Genomic DNA, 19,505 nt, shown 5'->3' with positions numbered 1-19,505 from the left:
TTCAAATAAAGTTCCATTTTAAAAAAATATAGTTCTGGGTTTATTGTGGAGGATTATTTTTAGAATTGGTTCACTTATACTTTGCTTCCAAAACAGATTTAGTCATCTTTGATTTACACAAAATTGCACACAATTATCCAAGAAATAAATACTATTCATAATTTAGATAATACAGTACTGAATCCCATAGGGATGAAACATTTAAAAAAACTTGATTCATTTCAAGACACACTATTGACATTTGAGGACTATATGTAGGTACATTTCTGCAAGTTTAGCTTTGGCAGAGCCAATCATCTCCCTTTTCTATGTTGAAACTGAACTGTTCCCTAGAGGTATTGTAGATAAATGTACCACGATACTTAAATACTCCCTGATGACTAAGAATTGTGAGGTCTCTTCTTGAAACATGGCCACAAAAGACAAAATGTGCAATTCTACATGAAAATGATACTTCCACCTTTAACCATTTTCAATATGTCAAAAGTATCATTTATAAAGAAGCATAAATTGCCAATATCTTTGTTCTAGATTTGCAGAAATGGAAGGGAGCTATCAGAGCTCAAAATATCAAGGACAGAAGGTGGACTGTGCACAAGGCTGGAACATATGCCATGCTGCTTGGATGGCTTCTATTCTTCCTTGATATGTTGCCAGCATTGGAACAGGATTGTTGTGGTAGGACAGGATGTTTCTTCTCAAGTCATTGTCCTCAAGGAACCTCCCATTATCCATGGTGGAAAGACTTCTCCAAAGGCGACTTATCTTAGTCCATGAGTGGCTGGATATCATTTCAGAGTCGTCCACATTTACTACCTGAAAATAACAAAATATAATGGTTTTGGATGTGCCTCCTTTCAACTTCCTTCCTTAGATATTCCAAATATTTGTGAGACTAGATCAAAATCCTATGACTATAACAATATTGTATTTACTGTTTTTAAAAATTAAACTCCAGCGAAACTTGTAATTTTTAAATCCAAATATTTCTGTGGCTATATGACACAATATTATTTGACATAATAATGTCAAGTTATTCTTAGCTGCAGACAATTTTTGATCTCACTTTAGGTCAATTTCCAACCTCACTATTTAAAGCATCTGCTTCTGAACGTTTCTTTCTAAAGAAAAAAGAAAAAAACCTTCTGTATGACTAAACACATATGAATCTGTACCACAAGTTATTATGATGTTATATTACACTCAGACAATTTTATTAGTTGACCAGGATTCTGCTAATATTTTTATTGTATCTTTTCCTGCCCTACTTATTAAAATATTTTATTATTTTATCCCTCCCACTGTTTTTAATATTTTAGTTCAGTTTGAAATCTGCCTAAGAACTCTGCAATATTAGGCAGATTATTGGAATGATTAATAAATTCGCTATTATTTATCCTTTCCTCCAGAGCAGGGATTCCTAAGCATTTTGCTATTTTTTTTTTATAAAAGTTTTATTAATTTTAACAACAAATAAAAACACATAAAATTTAAATGTAAATTTATGAAGAATGATGATGTTCTTATGTTATGTTTTATGCTAAGCATTTTGCTATTACACCTCACTTTTGTGTAATTTTAATGTATACACTTCCCCTAAAAATCCAAACATTAAAAGGAACACAAAGGAACAATGGAAATATTATAATGAGAAGAGGGTGGAGCCTCCCAGCGATACCAGGCATAGAGAATGGTCACCTCTATTCCTATACTGGTTTTCTCCCTATTTGTGGGCTCTGATAGAAGCCAAAGCTGCCTTGTAGCTAAGGAGGGGTGCTCTGTGCAATCTCCTGGGCCTTTTCCCCTCTAATGCCATGGCAAGCAGAAGAGACAGTCTAAAATGGCTGCCACAAAATCTGGGAGAGATGACGACCACAAGCACTGTACAGGAGCGGACTTTGGTGAATAGTGTGTGAACTGGGTGAGCTTTGTTCAAATTTTAACCCCAAAAGAATATCCAGGGAAAGAAAGGTTCACAACTATTTTTAAAAAACAGCAGCGACCTAGAACTTTTGAAATGCTGGAACTATCCACTTAAAAACCAATGCTATTTTAAGAGGTGAAAGAATGCTTAAAGGAAGCTTTTAAATATAGAAAACCTGGAAAATAGCTGAATAACTTGAAAAGTGATCCTTGGGAGGAACTGTCTTTTATATTTGTAACTTCTAAACCCCTGGAATTTATTGGGAAATTAGCTGTTTTTGATATACTGTTTAATGCTGGAACTGCTGGAACTTGGAAGGATGTCATCTACTGGAAGAAGAAGGGAACTACAGCACCAAATCCTCTGATGAAAGTGTGAAATGTCCAATACACATAATAGAAAAAAGTAAACAAAGCTGGGAAAGAGGTCTGACCTTGACTTTATCTCAGAAGGCAATTTGGATATTCTGAACTACAGAGTGAGTTTCACTTCCTTTTTGAAGATTTAAAGACGAACTAAATTGTTAATAATTAAATACTATAAAAACTGATAATTGGACTGAGGACTTGAAAGATTGGAGAAAACACAGTGGATTAATTTGGATTTGGACTATTAATATTATCTGATAGAACATCAAATGAGGTCAAAGAAGAAAGGGATAGAAGAAGAGAGAAAAGAAGGAAAATTCAATATGACTTTAACATTTGGACAATTGGGAAGACAAACAATTGGAAAACTAAAAGATTATAAAATACTAAAGAATTTTTAAAATTATAAACTAGGAAAAAAGATTTGGAGACATAACTATGAGAAATGATTACTAATAACTGGATTGGTGGGAGTGTTTAAATATTGAGTCATTGCAATTATAGAGGTATATTGAGTAATTTTTACTGAATTGTAATAAAATGGATTACCAGGTGATAATAGAGGAATATGAAGAAATAATTTTGATGAGTAAAGATATGCATGAAACTATAAGAACAATAAGGAGACAAGGGGAGTGCCTAAAGATAAAGAACTGAGTATAGAAGGCCTGCAACAAATGGGTGTGGGAGGAAGAGGAATAAGATATTTGGGAAATAGATCAGAAATTAGAAGAAGCAGTGGAAGGGGAAAAAAATCAAAGTGAGATGCAAGAAAATAAAGATAATGGAGGGAAAGGACTGATAAGTTGAAATCTAGATAATATTTTAAAAGCTTATAACAGAATAGAGGGTGGAGGAGGAAAATCTCTTCAAAAATTGGAAAGTCCAGAGGAAAAAAAACCAAAAATATCTTTTTAAAAAAAGAATGATTTATGGACGGATGTTCAAAAGATGCAGCAAAAAAGAAATAAAGGGCAACTCGAAAGGAATAAAAATATTATTAAAAAACTATAAGTTTCCAAGAGAGAGAAAGAAAAAAATGATTAAAAAGTGGACAGATGATGGAACTCCAAAGAGACCAAGAGACGATGGATAGCGATAAAATACATTAGCAAAATGGAAAAGTAGAAAATATAAATAGGGAAAACAGTAGTATATATATTAATAGAAAAATAGAATTTACTTTATTTAAAAATAAATTAAGGGTAGAAGGTGGAAGTTTAGGATTAGGGAATTTAATTGTATTATTAATATTAACAGTGTGTTAAAATGTATTTTGAATTTCAAACTTTTAAGAACTGTGGGCAGTTGGAGATGGAAACCCGAGATCGATTGAATACTGTTAATATTTGGATTGATTAGTAGTGTTGGATATTTGGGATATTGAAAGCATGGTGGAAAAATGAGTAATTTTTAAAATATCAAATACAAGATAAGGGATAATAAATAATGGTGAAAAGAAATGTTATGTATGCTTAAATGAACCAATGGGAAAAATAAGAAAGAATAGAAATAGAAATAAGAGAGGAACAACAATATACATATTTTAATATAACAAGATCCATGCAATAACAAGAGGGAGGTCTAGAAATTGAATGGCGGTAGTATCAGATATGTTTAATTAACATGAAACAATGAGAATGAAATGTAATAACTATGAGTTACAACATTATGTATCTGTACTAAATATATGATACCGAGGTATCACACTGTTCACGCATTGACATGTATAAGTAATATAAAATAAAAAACTTGACTTAAAAAAAAAGAAAATATTATAATGAAAGTTTGGGAAAATTGAATGTATGGCAATAATATATAAGGAAAATTTGGCAGGAAAATCAGAAGTTGTAGCCATGTGATATCTCCTTAATGATCTGTGGTGACTCACTTAACCAAATGGGAAATGGTGTTGTAAGTCTGTCACGTTTACTTGATGTTTTGCTTAATGATCGCATCACATAAGCAACAAAGTTGCTGTCCCAATTGTGCTCACTAAGAAAGGACGACCTGCACTCCTGAAAAAGTTGTTGTAAGGTTAAATCAAATCTAAAAGTATACAAATCCATTTTAAAAAGCATTATGTATGGAATAGATTAGCCAATTGTTTCCCACTTTAGTATGGTCCTTCCTGGATGAAGATGGAAAAATTTTATCCCATGGAACATTGAAAACCCCAGATCATTTTCTAAGGATTCAAGACTTAAATCTTACATATGTCTTAAATACTGTAATATTTTCTTAGTCAACTTTGTCACTTGACGGGAAAAATATATAATTTTTTCATAAATCAGTATCCAGCCATGAAAAACTTCAAGCGTTATTTTTAAAAAGATGTTCGTTTTTTTACCGAAACATGTGATTTAGCATAAAATACATATGGTTTAATTTGGCAATCAGTATTTCTCCAGGCCTCAGGGAAAGTCCATTTTTTCAGTCCTACTACCTAATATTCCTTATTAGAAATGTTAGCATGTTCACCTAGCTATTTTCATACTAGTATAGAGTATCACACTACTGCTGAACTATGCTCTTGGCCTCCAGCCATCCACCATTCTATGTACCATTAAAAGCAATAAACAATAGCTTTCTGTACAACTTACTTGATTAAACGATTTGAGCTTGGAAACTGCCTTCTGAATCAAGGCTTGAGACACTGCTAAAAAGCACAGGAAAAATAATGTAAGTTACTGTGCTCCAAAACAATATAATAACAGCCAAAAATTGCATTAGATTCTTCAAGAATCTGGAGAAGGAACATACCTTGTAAAAGTGAATGATTTTTCTGCAAGAGAAGGGCAATAGAGAAATAGAAGGAAAGAAAAAAAGAAAATTAGTAAAGTAAGTAAGATATCCCATCTTTTAGCAATTGCTAATATAAACATATCTGAATTATCTTCATTCTGTAAAGAATCATCTTATATACATACATAGAACATAAATCATTCTATGATTCTATGATTCTATATGTATCAAAAGCATTCTTATAAGTTGCTTTTTAAGTTAACCTTGCTCTCATCTGTTATCTGTGAAAGTCCATTCCCACAACACTTGTTCATAGAGTTAAATGTACTTCAGTTACTAATTTAATTTATATTTAGTATAGAAATTTCTTTAAAAAACGGATAATATCCGCCCAGGAAAAATTACTGGGACTACAGCTGTCATGAAGGCAAATTCAAACCTTCCAATTTGAAGAAATCTCCCATTGATTCCAGTAGAAATTTTGTCTGAATGTACAATTTCAATTTCAGAGGACTGCAGCAAGAGTCAAAAAATTTCAATTTTTCTTTCATATATTATCTAAATCTGTTTAAAACAGACACATTACATTTTAATACACTTTTTTTGCTATTTAAGTGCATTCAGACAAAAATTTTATCTCATTTTTATCCACGTACACACAAATACTCAACATACCTAATAGTCCTGCTTCCTATTTTATCTACAACTTTGTGAAGTAGATTAGACTAAGAAATCTACCTTGTAATTTGGCTACTTCTACACAGCACTGCAGTTACTGTATATAAAAAATTGGGTATTACTTTAAAACAATAAATTATGAAAATGTCTTACTTTTTCCTTGAAGACGCTTTTGGACCCAGATAATGAATGATACCACTGATAGGACAGAAAGCCCAGTGACTGATGTACCAATTGCTAAGAATTTCCCAAGGGCTGGAGAATCTAATATTTGAAAATTGGAATAAATTAGAAAAGTATAAAAATCTGTTTTACTGGCTTTGAATCTATTGTTCTAGACAGCAGTGGCAACCCACTTCTGAAAAACCTTGCCAAGAAAATTGCAGGGATTTGCTCAAGAATTATCTGAGAATTAGACATGATTGAACAAAAGAAAAAATTACTATATATTATTCTAGTAATTAGCTCCTATTTATTGTATTAGGATGATTTTTCAAAATTCATATATCTTCCCTTGGAGCATGAGTGCAAAAATGGTAGTCCATCAGCAACCTTGGTGTGCTCTTGGAGGCCAAACCAGAGTAACTGTTATGAAAAACTGGAGCTTTGAGTTGCTATTTGCATTTAGGATTTACAAAGCAAAATGGCTATCTTAGAATTTTCAGATGCTTAAGCCCCCAAATTCATGCATTTAAATTCCTGAATTCTCCCACTATTGCTATGATTCTATGAATTTGATATAGCCCTGCCTCAAAGTACTAGAAATTACAAATATAATATTTCCTCATCATAAAGATGCTTATTTCATACAATTCTAGTAAAACCCCTGTCACTACAATAAGTATGAAAACGAATCCTGGCATGCATGTAGCACCAGTAACCAAAATATATTACTGGATAGTCCAATCTCTGTCCCTTACCTTCACAAACAGGAATTGGCTGACTCCAGTGTCCATCCGATGAGCACTGAATCTGGGGTGATCCTCTTAAAGTGTAACCCTTTGCACAAGCAAAATCACAGGTTGATTTATACTTCAGTTCTGTAGCATTATGGGAACAATTCATAAGGCTTCCTTCTGATTGAGGTACTGCTTGACATTCCACCACTGAAATAGAGGCAGGTCATTCCGTAAGTCATCTCATATATGGTCAAAGAACAGAACATAGAAATACAGCAACAGTAAGGCAATAAGGTAAGACCTTCACCTTCGCATGTAGGCTCCTGTCCATCCCATTCCCCAGATGCACCACACTGGAGTATACTGGGGCCTTTCAAAACGAAACCTTCTTTGCAAGAAAAATTGCAAGATGAATTCCAGGCATAATTTCCAGAAGGGTTGGAGCAGTTGAATAAACCATGTGCAGGCTTCTGTAGTGCATGACATTCCACAACTAAAGACAGAATTGTACTCCATTAGGTTAGGCAACTTCCTTGGTCAACCAAATCCTTATTGGTTGAACACAAATGAAAGCTGTGAATTTTTTATCATAGTACTGAGGTTCCCTTTAAACTCTCGATCTCTCCTCCCAATTATTTATTTTCTGTTTCAAAATCTAGCACCAATTTCCATAATTTTGCTGGATACCCTAGGAAAATTATTTGCTAAATAAGACTTTATTATTTCCTCAAAAAAAGATTATGAGTTGAAGGGCTAGAGACCCTTCAGGGTGGCATAAAATGCATTTGTGTTTACTACAGCACATACAAATTATATTTCAACAAGATTTCCATTGCTGTTTTAGATTTTGGGATAAATTCCCAATAAAAATGTCTTAAATTTCACTCCCCTTTTTTGGCAGTGCATTGAAATTCATAGTAATCTAAGGGATGTTCTATCATTGGAGTCAAAGGGACTAGCCTAGTTTAAAGTGTAAGATGCCTATTTCCATGCTGAAAATATAACTGTTGAAGTACTATTTTCTATAATTAATTTGCACTTTCTTTCTTAAAAATGGGTACAAAATTCAAAGGTTCTGATTCTTTATAAACCTTTTCCGTATGCATGCATTGTTTATAGACTCACCCTGAATCTAATAAATTATAGAAAGCTGCTTGATAATGTAGAGTTTGATAAGGTATTTCCTAATTTCAGCAAATGTATGGAGGTGACAAACACAATGTCTCATTGCTTTTAAAGTTTACCTTCACATTTAGGAACTGGATCAGACCATTCACCATTTGATGAACAATGAATGTGGGACGATCCTTTCAACGTGTAACCCTTCATACAGCTAAATTCATAGACTGACTTGAAACTTGGATTTGTGTCATTGGAAGAATGTTTGGCAATTCCCATTTCAGGAGGCTGCACTGCTACACATTTTATTGCTGGAAATAAACATAGCATATACAACAATTTACTTTTTTGTGTGAAAAAAAATTATTCAAAGAAAATTAAAATACAAAATACCAAAATATTCAAAAAAGGACAAGAGAATTAAAAATCCCAACAAAAAACATTGAAAAGAAAAAAGAAGACTAACACATATAGACATAACATCCTCCCTAAATGAATGCTGATTAATATAATTCAGTAATGTTAGTTTCCCACCCCTTGTGAAACAGGCCAAAATAATTTTAAACTATTAAACTACCAAATCTACTAACAAGTTGTTAGCCTGTCATCTATAAATAACAAAATAGTTAACAGAAAAAGCAATAATAACAAACACATAGAAGAATAAATGTAATATAAATTAAGAACAATAACAAGAGATAGACAAGATTGAAATTCCAAAACCCTCTGTTAACAAACTATTATTGTAATCAAATCGTAAAAAATGTATCATGGCTTCAATCCCAAATTATCCCAAATATAAACCCTAATTGGTCCCAAATCAAATATACATATGCGTTTCTTTATACCATCTCTTATCAATTGCTGATTGATTGAATATAATAAACCCAGTCTCCAAACTAAATCTATCTTGCCCCAAAAAATCAAATACAATTGTTCCTCAATCAGATGTATTAAGTCCATTTCCCACTCTCTTTCAAAACCCTTAAAAAAACATTTGCCACTTATCCACCCAGAAGTTTTCTGCTATTATATAAAAGCACAGTGTTACACTTTCATAAGGTTTATGGAGTTGGCTCTATTCTGAGTCTATATTTCTTCTTGGCCAGGATACAGCTGGGAAATCACATTTCTTCTCCATGTTCTCCACTATCTGTGTTATTTCTGTGTCTGTATTTCTTCCCAATGAATCTGCTACTTTGAAAACAAGTTCTTCTTGTAGGTTTAAAATATTTAATGTCTGTTTTTAAAAAAATGTTTTGCCCAGACTTTATAAATTCATCCAACCTTTTAGGAATAAAATCAACTAAAAAACTGCATATTGCTAGACAGACTCTGTTTTCCCCCTTGGGTGTCAGCCTCCTCCTCCTCTCTGTAATCCAATATATTGTTGCTCAAAGCAGGGAGGAAGGAAAAAAGACAGAGAAGATATTTTCTGACTATTTTGATCCAAAAAGTTTTTGCAGGTTAATTAAACACAAATCCAAAGTCAATGAAAGCGAAATTGAAAAAAGCAGTCCAATAAATCAAAGAAAAAAACCAAAAAAAATCCAGCTGGGGTTGATATAAATCAGCATTCAGCCAACCAATTAAAGATAATAACAGAAGATAATAACAATTTAAAGATAATAACAAAAACAAAAGTTCAAAAAGTGAACTTAAAAATTATAGGAATGCTTATGATAAAATTCTATTGGTAGGAAGAGATGTAAAAAAGACCATTTATTTTTCAGCTACTCCCATGAGGAACTACAATCTTCAAGATTTCCCCTTCTGGGTGGGTCCACAGCCATCCAAAAACTATCTTGGGCCATTCCTAAACGCTCCCTTTCAAATCCAGGGGGCAAGATTGCCGAAGAACCAGCTCTGGCAGCAAACACAGCAGATCATGAGTAAGAAATTGTTTCTTTTTATTTTTCTGATATGTATCCATTTCATGTATTCATAGCTATGTTTATACTTATACCTGTTATCTTATAATTGCTTGACAAAATAAATAAATAAATAAAATAAAGAGAAAGAAAGGCCCTTATTCTTCAGCAGCCATTTTGTTTTGGAGTCTCACACAACAACAATTTATTTTGATGATAAATGGGCCAATTCACTACATTAAAAAATATATCCCGTAGGAAAACAATACTAAGAACTAAGATAAGAAGGTACCTTCACATTCTGGCTGTGATGCATCCCAGTGTCCAGAATCATCACATTGGAGTTCACTGGATCCATTCAGTTTGAATCCTTCTTCACATGCAAACTTGCAGGTTGAATTCCAGGCAGAGTTTCCAGAAGGACCAGAGCAGCTCATGGAGCCATGAGCCGAAGGCTTTAGTTCAGGGCAATGCATGGCTGTAAATGACAGGATTTGAATTATCACTTAGACTGAAAAAATATGGAGTGTTATATTTTCATACAGTATTTTCATATAAGATGACTTTTTATTGTCATTTTGGTCATTTTTTTACTATATGGCAATTATGTGTAAAAATGATGAGTTGGGAGGTTAATATTGTATAAATGGGAAAGGAGGTTAATTGACTTTGATGTAATTATGCTTCAAAGTACTAGAAAGTACTAGAAATTAGAAAAATATAATATTTCTACATCATAGAGATGCTTATTTCATACAATTCTAGTAAACCCCGTCACTACAATAAGTATAAAAACGAACCCTGGCATGCATGTAGCACCAGTAACCAAAATATATTACTGGATCGTCCAATCTCTGTCCCTTACCTTCACAAACAGGAATTGGCTGACTCCAGTGTCCATCTGATAAGCACTGAATCTGGGGTGATCCTCTTAAAGTGTAACCCTTTGCACAAGCAAAATCACAGGTTGATTTATACTTCAGTTCTGTAGCATTATGGGAACAATTCATAAGGCTTCCTTCTGACTGACGTACTGCTTGACATTTCACCACTGAAATAGAGGCAGGTCATTCCATAAGTCATCTCATATATGGTCAAAGAACAGAACATAGAAATACAGCAACAGTAAGGCAATAAGGTAAGACCTTCACCTTCGCATGTAGGCTCCTGTCCATCCCATTCCCCAGATGCACCACACTGGAGTATACTGGGGCCTTTCAAAACGAAACCTTCTTTGCAAGAAAAATTGCAAGATGAATTCCAGGCATAATTTCCAGAAGGGTTGGAGCAGTTGAATAAACCATGTGCAGGCTTCTGTAGTGCATGACATTCCACAACTAAAGACAGAATTGTACTCCATTAGGTTAGGCAACTTCCTTGGTCAACCAAATCCTTATTGGTTGAACACAAACTAAAGCTGTGAATTCGTCATCAGAATACTTACAAAATTTGTGTTCCACAATAACAAATATTATACAATCCTCGACTTACAGTCATTTATCAGTGACTGTTCAAAGTTACAACAGCGCTGAAAAAAGTGACTTATGACTGCTTTTCACAACCTTTGCAGCATTCCCATGCTCACGTGATCAGAATTTGGATGCTTGGCAAATGGCATGTATTTCTGATAGTTGCAATATCCTGGGAGGCATGTGGTCACCTTTTGCCCCCTTCTGATAAGCAATGTCAGTAGGGAAGGCAGATCCACTTAACAGCTGTGTTATTAACTTAATAACTGTTATTAACTTAATAACTGCAGTGATTCACTGTGGCAACAAAGGTTGTAAAATAGGGCAAAACTCACTTCACATTTGTCTTTTTCAGCAACAGAAATTTTAGGGTGAATTGTGGTCATAAGTCGGGGACTGTAATAAGTGACAGATAATAGAATGTAGAATAGAATGCAATTCATATTATTACATTCCTGTGTTTATTTAATGTGATAATCTTTCCAATCTAACCAACAGAAATAACTAACTACCTGAAATAACTAACGAAAAAACAAAGTTTCAGCTTAGAATGCATTTGTATGCATAAAACCTTAGTGTATTGGTAAAATAAAATCCACCTTTGGTGACTTAAAGAATTGTTCAGAGTATCTTGAGACACAGTCATGATTTTAACTGAAGGTAGCGCAAAAATGTTTTGACAGCTGAATAAAATGCTTCTAATTCTACAACACAGACTTAGACAATTCTCTTTGGTTTTCATTTGGTTTCAGCAGTCAAATGTACATACCTTTACAGAATGGAGATGGTGCAGACCATTTTCCAGAATCTGTACATGTTATTGATTCCATCTCAGTTGGTTTGTAACCTTCCTTGCATTGAACATCACAAGAAGAATTAAAGCCAAAATCCTGTATTGGATGTTTGCACATAAAGATACCTTGATCTGGGTCTTCCAGTTGATTGCAAGAAATTACTACAAGAGAACAGAAGAGTTTGGATAAGGCATTTGTTCCAAAGTGGAACAAATGGACAGAATGGGAAATCCACAATGAGTTTGAACTAACTAAATGACTAATTAATCATACCATGTTCACAGTCACGTCCATAGAACCCTTTGTTGCACTGGCAGGTGTAATTGTTAATTGTCTCAATACATTCCCCACGACCACTGCAGGAATTTGGAGTACAAGAAGCTGCAAGACAATTAAGCAGATTATATTGTGAAAACGTTACAGTAATGATATTATGGCTATTATAACACAATAGTACAATAAGGTATTTCCCTTTAAGAAGAAAAGAGGAAAAAAACTATGTTTCTATCTTGGAGGTTCATTTTCCCCTTTTGGGCTTTTTGTCCTTTTGGTGCTGTTTCTTTTTTTCTTTTTAAAAGCTGTCTGCTGTATTGTACAAATTTCAGTGGAAAAAAATTTCCATAATGGAAAAAAAAACAGGAACAACTATTTCCATATATTACATAGATTTTTCCAAATTCTTGCTTTCATGCAAAACTGTTTCCAAAATTTCTTTCATATGACTTCCCCATAATAACCCCATATCTTTGCACTTCACAAGATACATCCAATGTTAATTTGATTGGACTTCCATTTATAGCCAGCAACAATTATTACATCTGACGTTGAACATTTTTTTAGTATAGCTCTTTGGAATATTAGAAGCAAAATCTATACAATGAAATTACTCCAAATATATTCTTACCAGATGTCCCATTGAGACATATAATTGATTTACAATTTTACATCAGGAATGATTCAATCTGAATCTAACCCCTTATTTTTCAATGTTTACAACAATCCTAAAAATAAATATGTAGTTTTCCTACTAAAAACAGTATAAACAGTAATTAGAGTGATATCAATCCATACCATTATAGCACAAAGCTCTTTTAGTTTTATAACATGGTTCATCATTCCACTTTCCTGAATCTTTTGTTCGTTTTATATAGATCTCGACACAGTCCTCATTCGTTTTTCCATTGTTTGGTTCACCGTCAGCCCAGTTTTTAGCTTCTTCTGTCAGTTGCTTGTTTGTTCCAATCCATCTCCATTCATTCTCAATTTTTCGGATACCAATCCAGTAATATTTTGAATTTCTAGGAAATGTTGCATTTAAGTAGTGAATTTCCTCTTTATTCTGAATAGCAACCAGGTTTGTGAAATGGGTTTTACACCATTTCTCTGCTTTGGTGTAATTCATATTTTCCTCTGATGCATGGTATGTCCAACCATTGCTAACCTTAAATAATAAAAGTCCTAAAACAAGACAGAATAACAAATGGTTGTTTTAACAGATTAACAGAGTTGGAAGGGATCTTGTAGGTCATCTAGTCCAACCCTCCGCCCAAGCAGTAGACACTACACCATTTCTGACAAATGGCAGACCAATCTCTTCTTGAAAGTCTCAAGTGATGAAGCTCCCACAAGTGATGAAGCCCCTCCAAAGGCAAGCTGTTCCACTGGTTGATGGTTCTCACTGTCAGAAAATTCTCCTTATTTCCAGGTTAAATCTCTCCTTGTTCAGTTATTCCTTGTCTGGCCTATAGGTGCTTTGAAAAATAGCTTGATCCCTTCCTCTCTGTGGCAGCTCCTCAAATATTGGAACACTGCTATCATGTCTCCCCTGGTCCTTCTCTTCATAGACTAGCCAAACTCAGTTCCTGTTACCGTTCTTCATATCTTATTCTTTATACGTTGTTCATATATTAGGGGCCCTGCATAAACGCACCAACGTGCCTACCGTCCCTGTCCTATTGTTTCTTCTTTTTTCTTATCTGTATCCATTTCATGTATTCATAACTATGTTTATACTTATACTTGTTATACCTCACCTGTTATCTTATAATCATGTATTCATAACTATGTTTATACTTATACCTGTTATAATCGCTTGACAAAATAAAGTAAAGTAAAGTAAAGTAAAGTAAAGTAAAATAAAATAAAGTAAAATAAAGTAAAAAAAATAAAATAAAATAAAATAAAATAAATGTTTTAGTCTCCAGTCCCCTAATTATCCTGGTTGCTCTTCTTGCACTTTTCTAGAGTCTCAACATCTTTTTTATACTGTGCTGTTAGAATTTAGCTATCTGAACTAAGCCCTAGAGACCAGAAATGTAGTTCATGCTAAAAGAAGACAGAAATAAAGGTAGGGAGGATAGCTATGGGAAGAGGAATGATTTTGGTTTAAAAAACAGATGGGAGATAACTATGAATTGGATGGAAGAGGAAGAGAGCACAAAACAACCAGCCATATGCCTAGACTGGACTTCTAATATGGAATGGAACCTAAAGCATGTTTTTAATGGAAACAAATGACTTGATTAAGAAAACAGAATGAAAAGAAAGTGGATGAAATATAACAAGTGATCTAGAAAAGATAGAAAGAGGAAACAGACAAAAACGATAGTCTGAGTTTTGAGAATAATAAAAAAGAGAAAAATGAATCTGGTGATAACTTTCTCCTTCAGACAGTTTGGAAACCACTATGAGAGAACATCATTAAGCAGATCTTGGTAAATTTTTGATATCATTCACCCTCACACAAACATAAAATATAGGAAATATCCTGTATTTTTGACATTAGTTTGCTGTCTGTTTTTAGCCAAAATATTTTTCTACTTTGTATTATTAGTGTAATTTTTAAAAAGTATAAAATAAGATTCCTATTTCAGTGAAAAGAAACCTACAGTAAGAAATGTTGCTTCCACTCAGTCAGAAAGGCTCCTAAGATTTGAAATACTCACTTACCATAGCAAAGAATGGAGAGAAAGTGAAAGGTATTCATCACAGCAGAAACAATCTTTAAATCCTCTAGCTTTGTTCCTGTTGATAGTTCTGCAGTGTCTGGATTAAAAAACAATTAAAATAATAGGTTGTTCTAAATTGATAAAAGAAGTAATGGGTTTTCTCAAGTGTGTTTGTATGTGTGTGTATGTGTGTGTAAATAAAAACATACAATTCACATGCAGTTTTATATTAAACTTGAAATCCAAACAAAAGTAGCATTTAATCAGCCTTCTGACACACAAAGTTCTTTTTCCCTCTCATTTTCCTCTCCCAGTTATCAGCAACAGATTGGTCAATGAGATTACAGGATTACACGTTTTCAAGAGAGCTAGTCTGAATCTATTTAAAACATTTGAATGCTGTAAATACAAACTGGAGCTAGAAAGGCGTTGAACTGGTGAAAACATTCTGCATGCATACTTTTTAAAGTATGGAGTTAAAATAGCTTATTCCTTCCCCAGCGTTTAATCTGCCTTCCAAATGAATTGAAATGACAATTCCCAGCGATTGGCATTTTGTTATATTAAAGGGCAATTAGCTATGCTGGCTGGGAATTCTGAGAATTGCAATTCAATCATTAGGAGAAAATTACTTTCTGGACATGCCATAAGAATATAAAGTATGAATTTCATGAAGTGAGACTTACATTCTGTACGTTAGACTTATATATATATGTTTAAGAAAATTCAGATTGGCATTAGTTCTCTGTTGAATTTATAATTTAATTTTAAAGGGCAGATTAATGTGAAAAGTAATATATATTTAATAATATAAATAATACTTTTATTCTTTGATCCTGCATTATAAATGTATTTTCTAAAAGAAATTTAGCAAATTGCAGTTTTAAGATGGAATGAATGTTGTTATTACTCACGTGTCCTTTTTCTATTCAACTTTCCCTTTGGCATCCTTTGAAAAATTTAAAAAAAGCTTTCAATTTTTTATTTTTTTTTACTTACCAATAGCAACTGTGGAATGTGAAATCTTAGTTCTAGTTAGATGAACAGAATAGTTGTCTTGTTGTCTTCTGCAAACTCGAGCTTTAAATTGACACTCTGCAGCTTTCACTTGTTGATTGTTGGCCTATTGCTCAGCTCACTGCCTTATATAGAAGACTCCAGCTGCTTTGGAAATCCCATGACACACCCAACAGGATATTACCAGAAGAAAACGAGAATTTCCCTAGGTAGGAAAAAAGCCTCCTTGGAATATTCATGATGTTAAAGCACTAAGACCACCTCCCTGCCTTTCCCGTTTGAAAGCATTTGTCCTCGTGAATATCTGATTGCAATTCCTGGACACAAATGTTTGTTTTAATTAATTCCCATTTTTAAAAATGATGTGCTCAAATTCTTTTGTTGATGGAGCTATTCTTGGAATTGGATTCATTTCAAGGATTTATTTTTTAATATTTTTTTCTATTTAATTATGGAGGTGGAAAAATTCTTTGATTGTCCATCCATCCATCCATCCTTCCTTTTATCTAGCAACTTATGGCAGTAAAAATACCCTTCCTCCTCTTAATTTTAACTTCATAAAACCCTGTAAGATAGGTTAGGTTTGAGAAATAGGGCCTGACCTGAAGCAGAATGGAAAGTTACCAGAAAAGTATTCTTATAATTAGCAGAAGTTTCTTAGCTTATATCGCAAATATTATAGAAGTTGCTTAATATAATATTGTGAAAACCAGAAAATTGCTGAATCTAAGTCTAAGAATTAGATATGTTCCATGTAAACAGCTAAATGGCAAGGGTGGCAAAGGTGGGTATGGAAAATAACAGATGGTGTAAGACAAGTATTTATATGCTGAATTGTGCAAAATGGCTAATTAGACTTACTTCCCCCTATTGTAGTACGCCCTGGGAAAAGCTGAGACTGGGAGCTGCATAAAAGTAACCCCTCAGGAATAGCCGGGGGTTCAGAATTTGCCATGCTAATGCTCTGAACCTTTTGCGCAAATAAACCTGTATTCTCCTACCCTTCGTGGTCTTGTGTCCTGATTTGGAAACAGGATCTGCTGCAACAGACCCACATTCGTTCCTTGAGTACAATAGCGTAGCAGTAGCTGTGTGTATATCTGAACTTGTCTGTCACTGATCCTAGTCCCTTACCTTGGTTCCTGCTCCCATCATGATTGCCTTGTGACTCCAGGCCCAGTTGGGATCTATTGCCTCCACATGTGCAGGATCAAGGATTTCCCATTCTAAGGCTAGCCATGGCTCAACAGAAGAATATTTTTATGATTTAACTCAGTGGTAGTCAACCTGGTCCCTACCGCCCACTAGTGGGCGTTCCAGCTTTCATGGTGGGCGGTAGGGGTTATAAATCACCATTACTGTGGAACCGGTGGGCGGTTAGAGAAAATTTTACTACTAACAGAGATACAAAAGTGGGCGGTAGGTATAAAAAGGTTGACTACCCCTGATTTAAATGAAAGATACAATTCACCTTGTCTCCCCACAAATGCATTAACCTTAATAACTATTGCAAATAATATTGCAAAACTTGTAGTTGATCACATTGGAAATGAAATTTGTAAGGATTTTCAGGCCACTCATAGGAGAATTTTACTGTCAGGCTAGGAGGGAGGGAGCATGGGGGGAACAAATGGGCAATAAACATGTATTGGTATGTGATGGGAATTAGGAAGGGGGGAATGACAATTTGACAAAGAGCAACTTGGAACCAGTTTGTGCCAGCACTCAAGGCCATGCACCCGGAGAAAAGAATGTGGATTACCTCAAACATGTCAGCATTCTCAAAACACCTAGGTGGATCTTCACTGGCTGAAGATGGAGTGGTCATGGGGGGAGGGCTGGGATAAGTAATAGCCAACATTCCAGAAGATAGGCTTAAGATACAGAAGGATCTTGACAGACTTGAACATTGGGCGCTATCTAACAAAATGAATTCAATGGTGAAAAAGTAAGGTTCTACATTTAGGCAAGAAAAATCTAATGCACAGGTACAGTATATGTGGTACCTTGCTCAATAGTACTAACTGTGAGAGGGAACTCAGAGTCCTAGTGGATAACCATTTAAATATGAGCCAGCAGCATGCAGGAACTGCCAAAAAAGCCAACACAGTTCTAGGCTGCATAAAAAAGGGGATAGAAGCAAGATCACATGAAGTATTAATACCGCTTTATAATGCCTTGGTAAGGCCACACTTGGAATACTGCATTCAGTTTTGGTTGCCATGATATAAAAAAGATGTTGAGACTCTAGAAAGAGTGCAGAGAAGAGCAACCAAGATGATTAGGGGCCTGAAGGCTAAAACATATGAAGAACGGTTGCAGGAACTGGGCTTGGCTCGCCTAATGAAAAGAAGGACTAGGGGAGACCTGATAGCAGGGTTCCAATATCTCAGGGACTTCCACAAAGAAGAGGGAGTCAAGCTATTCTCCAAAGCACCTGAGGGCAGGTCAAGAAGCAATGGGTGGAAACTAATCAAGGAGAGAAGAAACTTAGAACTAAGGAGAAATTTCCTGACAGAACAATTAATCAGTGGAACAACTCCAGAAGTTGTGGATGCTCCAACACTGGAAGTTTTTAAAAAGGTATTGGATAACCATTTGTCTGAAGTGGTGTAGGGTTTCCTGCCTAGGCAGGGGGTTGGACTAGAAGACATCCAAGGTCCCTTCCCACTTTGTTATTCTATTCTATTCTAAACTTTTTGTATATTTTCATACAGGAAACTTAGTTCTAGTCTAACTTTGCTGTAACCAGTGTCCTTTAGTAAAAATACCCTATCACTTCATCCAAATGGAGTTGAGGGTTTTTCTTTCCTAAGGGATCAGATTGGCGCAGATTTGACGTTTACAATAATTTGAGGATATCTGTTGTGTGTGCTTATTAATAAGGCTTTTGGCCTTTTTCTTGGTATGATATGTATAGAATCTCCCTAAATCTTCCTCCCTTGCTTCTAGGTTTTACTACTTTTTTCTTCAAAGGTTGTATTTCAGAATTGACCATGCTTGCTTTTTTCCAAATTTCTTCTAAAATTTCCCCTTCAGTTAATAGACATAAACTCTTTATGGAAGAAATTCTCATTTGGTAGTCAGAAACAGAGGTGGGGAACTGTCAGCTTCTGTTTGCTAATAGTCATGTAGCTCACCACTATTTGAAGTCCCACCCCAGATACAAAGAAAAATAGTTTTTGTAATACATTTTGTTGCAATATTTTTAGCATACCCTAAAAATGTTATTACTCCAAAACTTTTTTAAAATTTCATCTTTGCATCATATGCAGGAAAACATTTTTGTCTTGCTATCCCTTTTCAAGTGTAGAGATCTTACAGTACAATAAATATTATTTAATTATTTTATACTGCAAAAACTACCATCTAGCTGGTTTTGAGCTTCCCCGAAGACAGACCGCTGACCATGACTGTACGCAGCTTTGGTCTGTGCTTTGGTGTCGGAGAGCCCTGATCAAGCAGATTTGGGGCAGAAGCCACCTTGGAGGGGAGGCGGAGGAAGGGGAGACCATCAGCTGGGTAGAGGGGAGTCCCAAATCCCCTCCCCGGCTTGGCAATTGTTCCTTCTCGAAGATGCCTGAAGCGGTGGTCTAAAATGGCCACCCTGAAGGGGAAGATTAGACTGGAATAAGTTTGTGCAGGAGAGAGAGAAAGAAGCGAACAGCAGGAG

General features: G+C 34.7%; 1 protein-coding gene across 2 annotated transcripts; it reads right to left on the bottom strand.

Annotated features, from left to right (window-relative positions):
- Positions 1-440: 440 nt before the first annotated feature.
- On the bottom strand, positions 441-15,927 carry LOC113421680 (E-selectin). Of its 2 annotated transcripts, XM_087960958.1 has the most exons (15): positions 15,815-15,926; positions 14,817-14,912; positions 12,939-13,325; positions 12,141-12,248; positions 11,843-12,028; positions 10,756-10,941; positions 10,470-10,655; positions 9,897-10,082; positions 7,859-8,044; positions 6,922-7,107; positions 6,636-6,821; positions 5,869-5,979; positions 5,056-5,077; positions 4,896-4,951; positions 441-816 (listed from the first exon to the last, which is right to left on the bottom strand). In XM_087960958.1, the coding sequence occupies exons 2-14, from the start codon at positions 14,851-14,853 to the stop codon at positions 4,900-4,902; spliced, it is 2,019 nt and encodes a 672-aa protein (XP_087817084.1). In that variant the 5' UTR covers positions 14,854-14,912; positions 15,815-15,926; the 3' UTR covers positions 441-816; positions 4,896-4,899. The 2 variants fall into 2 exon arrangements, 1 of the variants encoding a protein (XP_087817084.1); XR_015748737.1 differs by lacking the exon at positions 5,056-5,077 and having other exon boundaries at positions 5,846-5,979; positions 15,815-15,927.
- Positions 15,928-19,505: the final 3,578 nt, after the last annotated feature.

Source organism: Notechis scutatus, chromosome 3 (genome assembly GCF_049901735.1).
Source record: "Notechis scutatus isolate UNSWTSFEM ecotype Mainland chromosome 3, rNotScu1.2, whole genome shotgun sequence".
NCBI lineage: Eukaryota > Metazoa > Chordata > Lepidosauria > Squamata > Elapidae > Notechis > Notechis scutatus.
The sequence above is the reverse complement of the archived record's forward strand: the minus strand, read 5'-3'. Positions and strand labels throughout refer to the sequence as shown.

What these genes read in the sequence shown, in the direction of transcription:
- LOC113421680 (XM_087960958.1), bottom strand. Translation starts at nt 14,853, where the DNA reads ATGAATACCTTTCACTTTCTCTCCATTCTTTGCTATG. An exon ending in ACAGGAGCCTACATGCGAAG is followed by an intron (nt 10,656 to 10,755) that starts GTGAAGGTCTTA and finishes CCTCTATTTCAG; the next exon opens with TGGTGAAATGTCAAGCAGTA. An exon ending in GCCAATTCCTGTTTGTGAAG is followed by an intron (nt 10,083 to 10,469) that starts GTAAGGGACAGA and finishes TGTCATTTACAG; the next exon opens with CCATGCATTGCCCTGAACTA.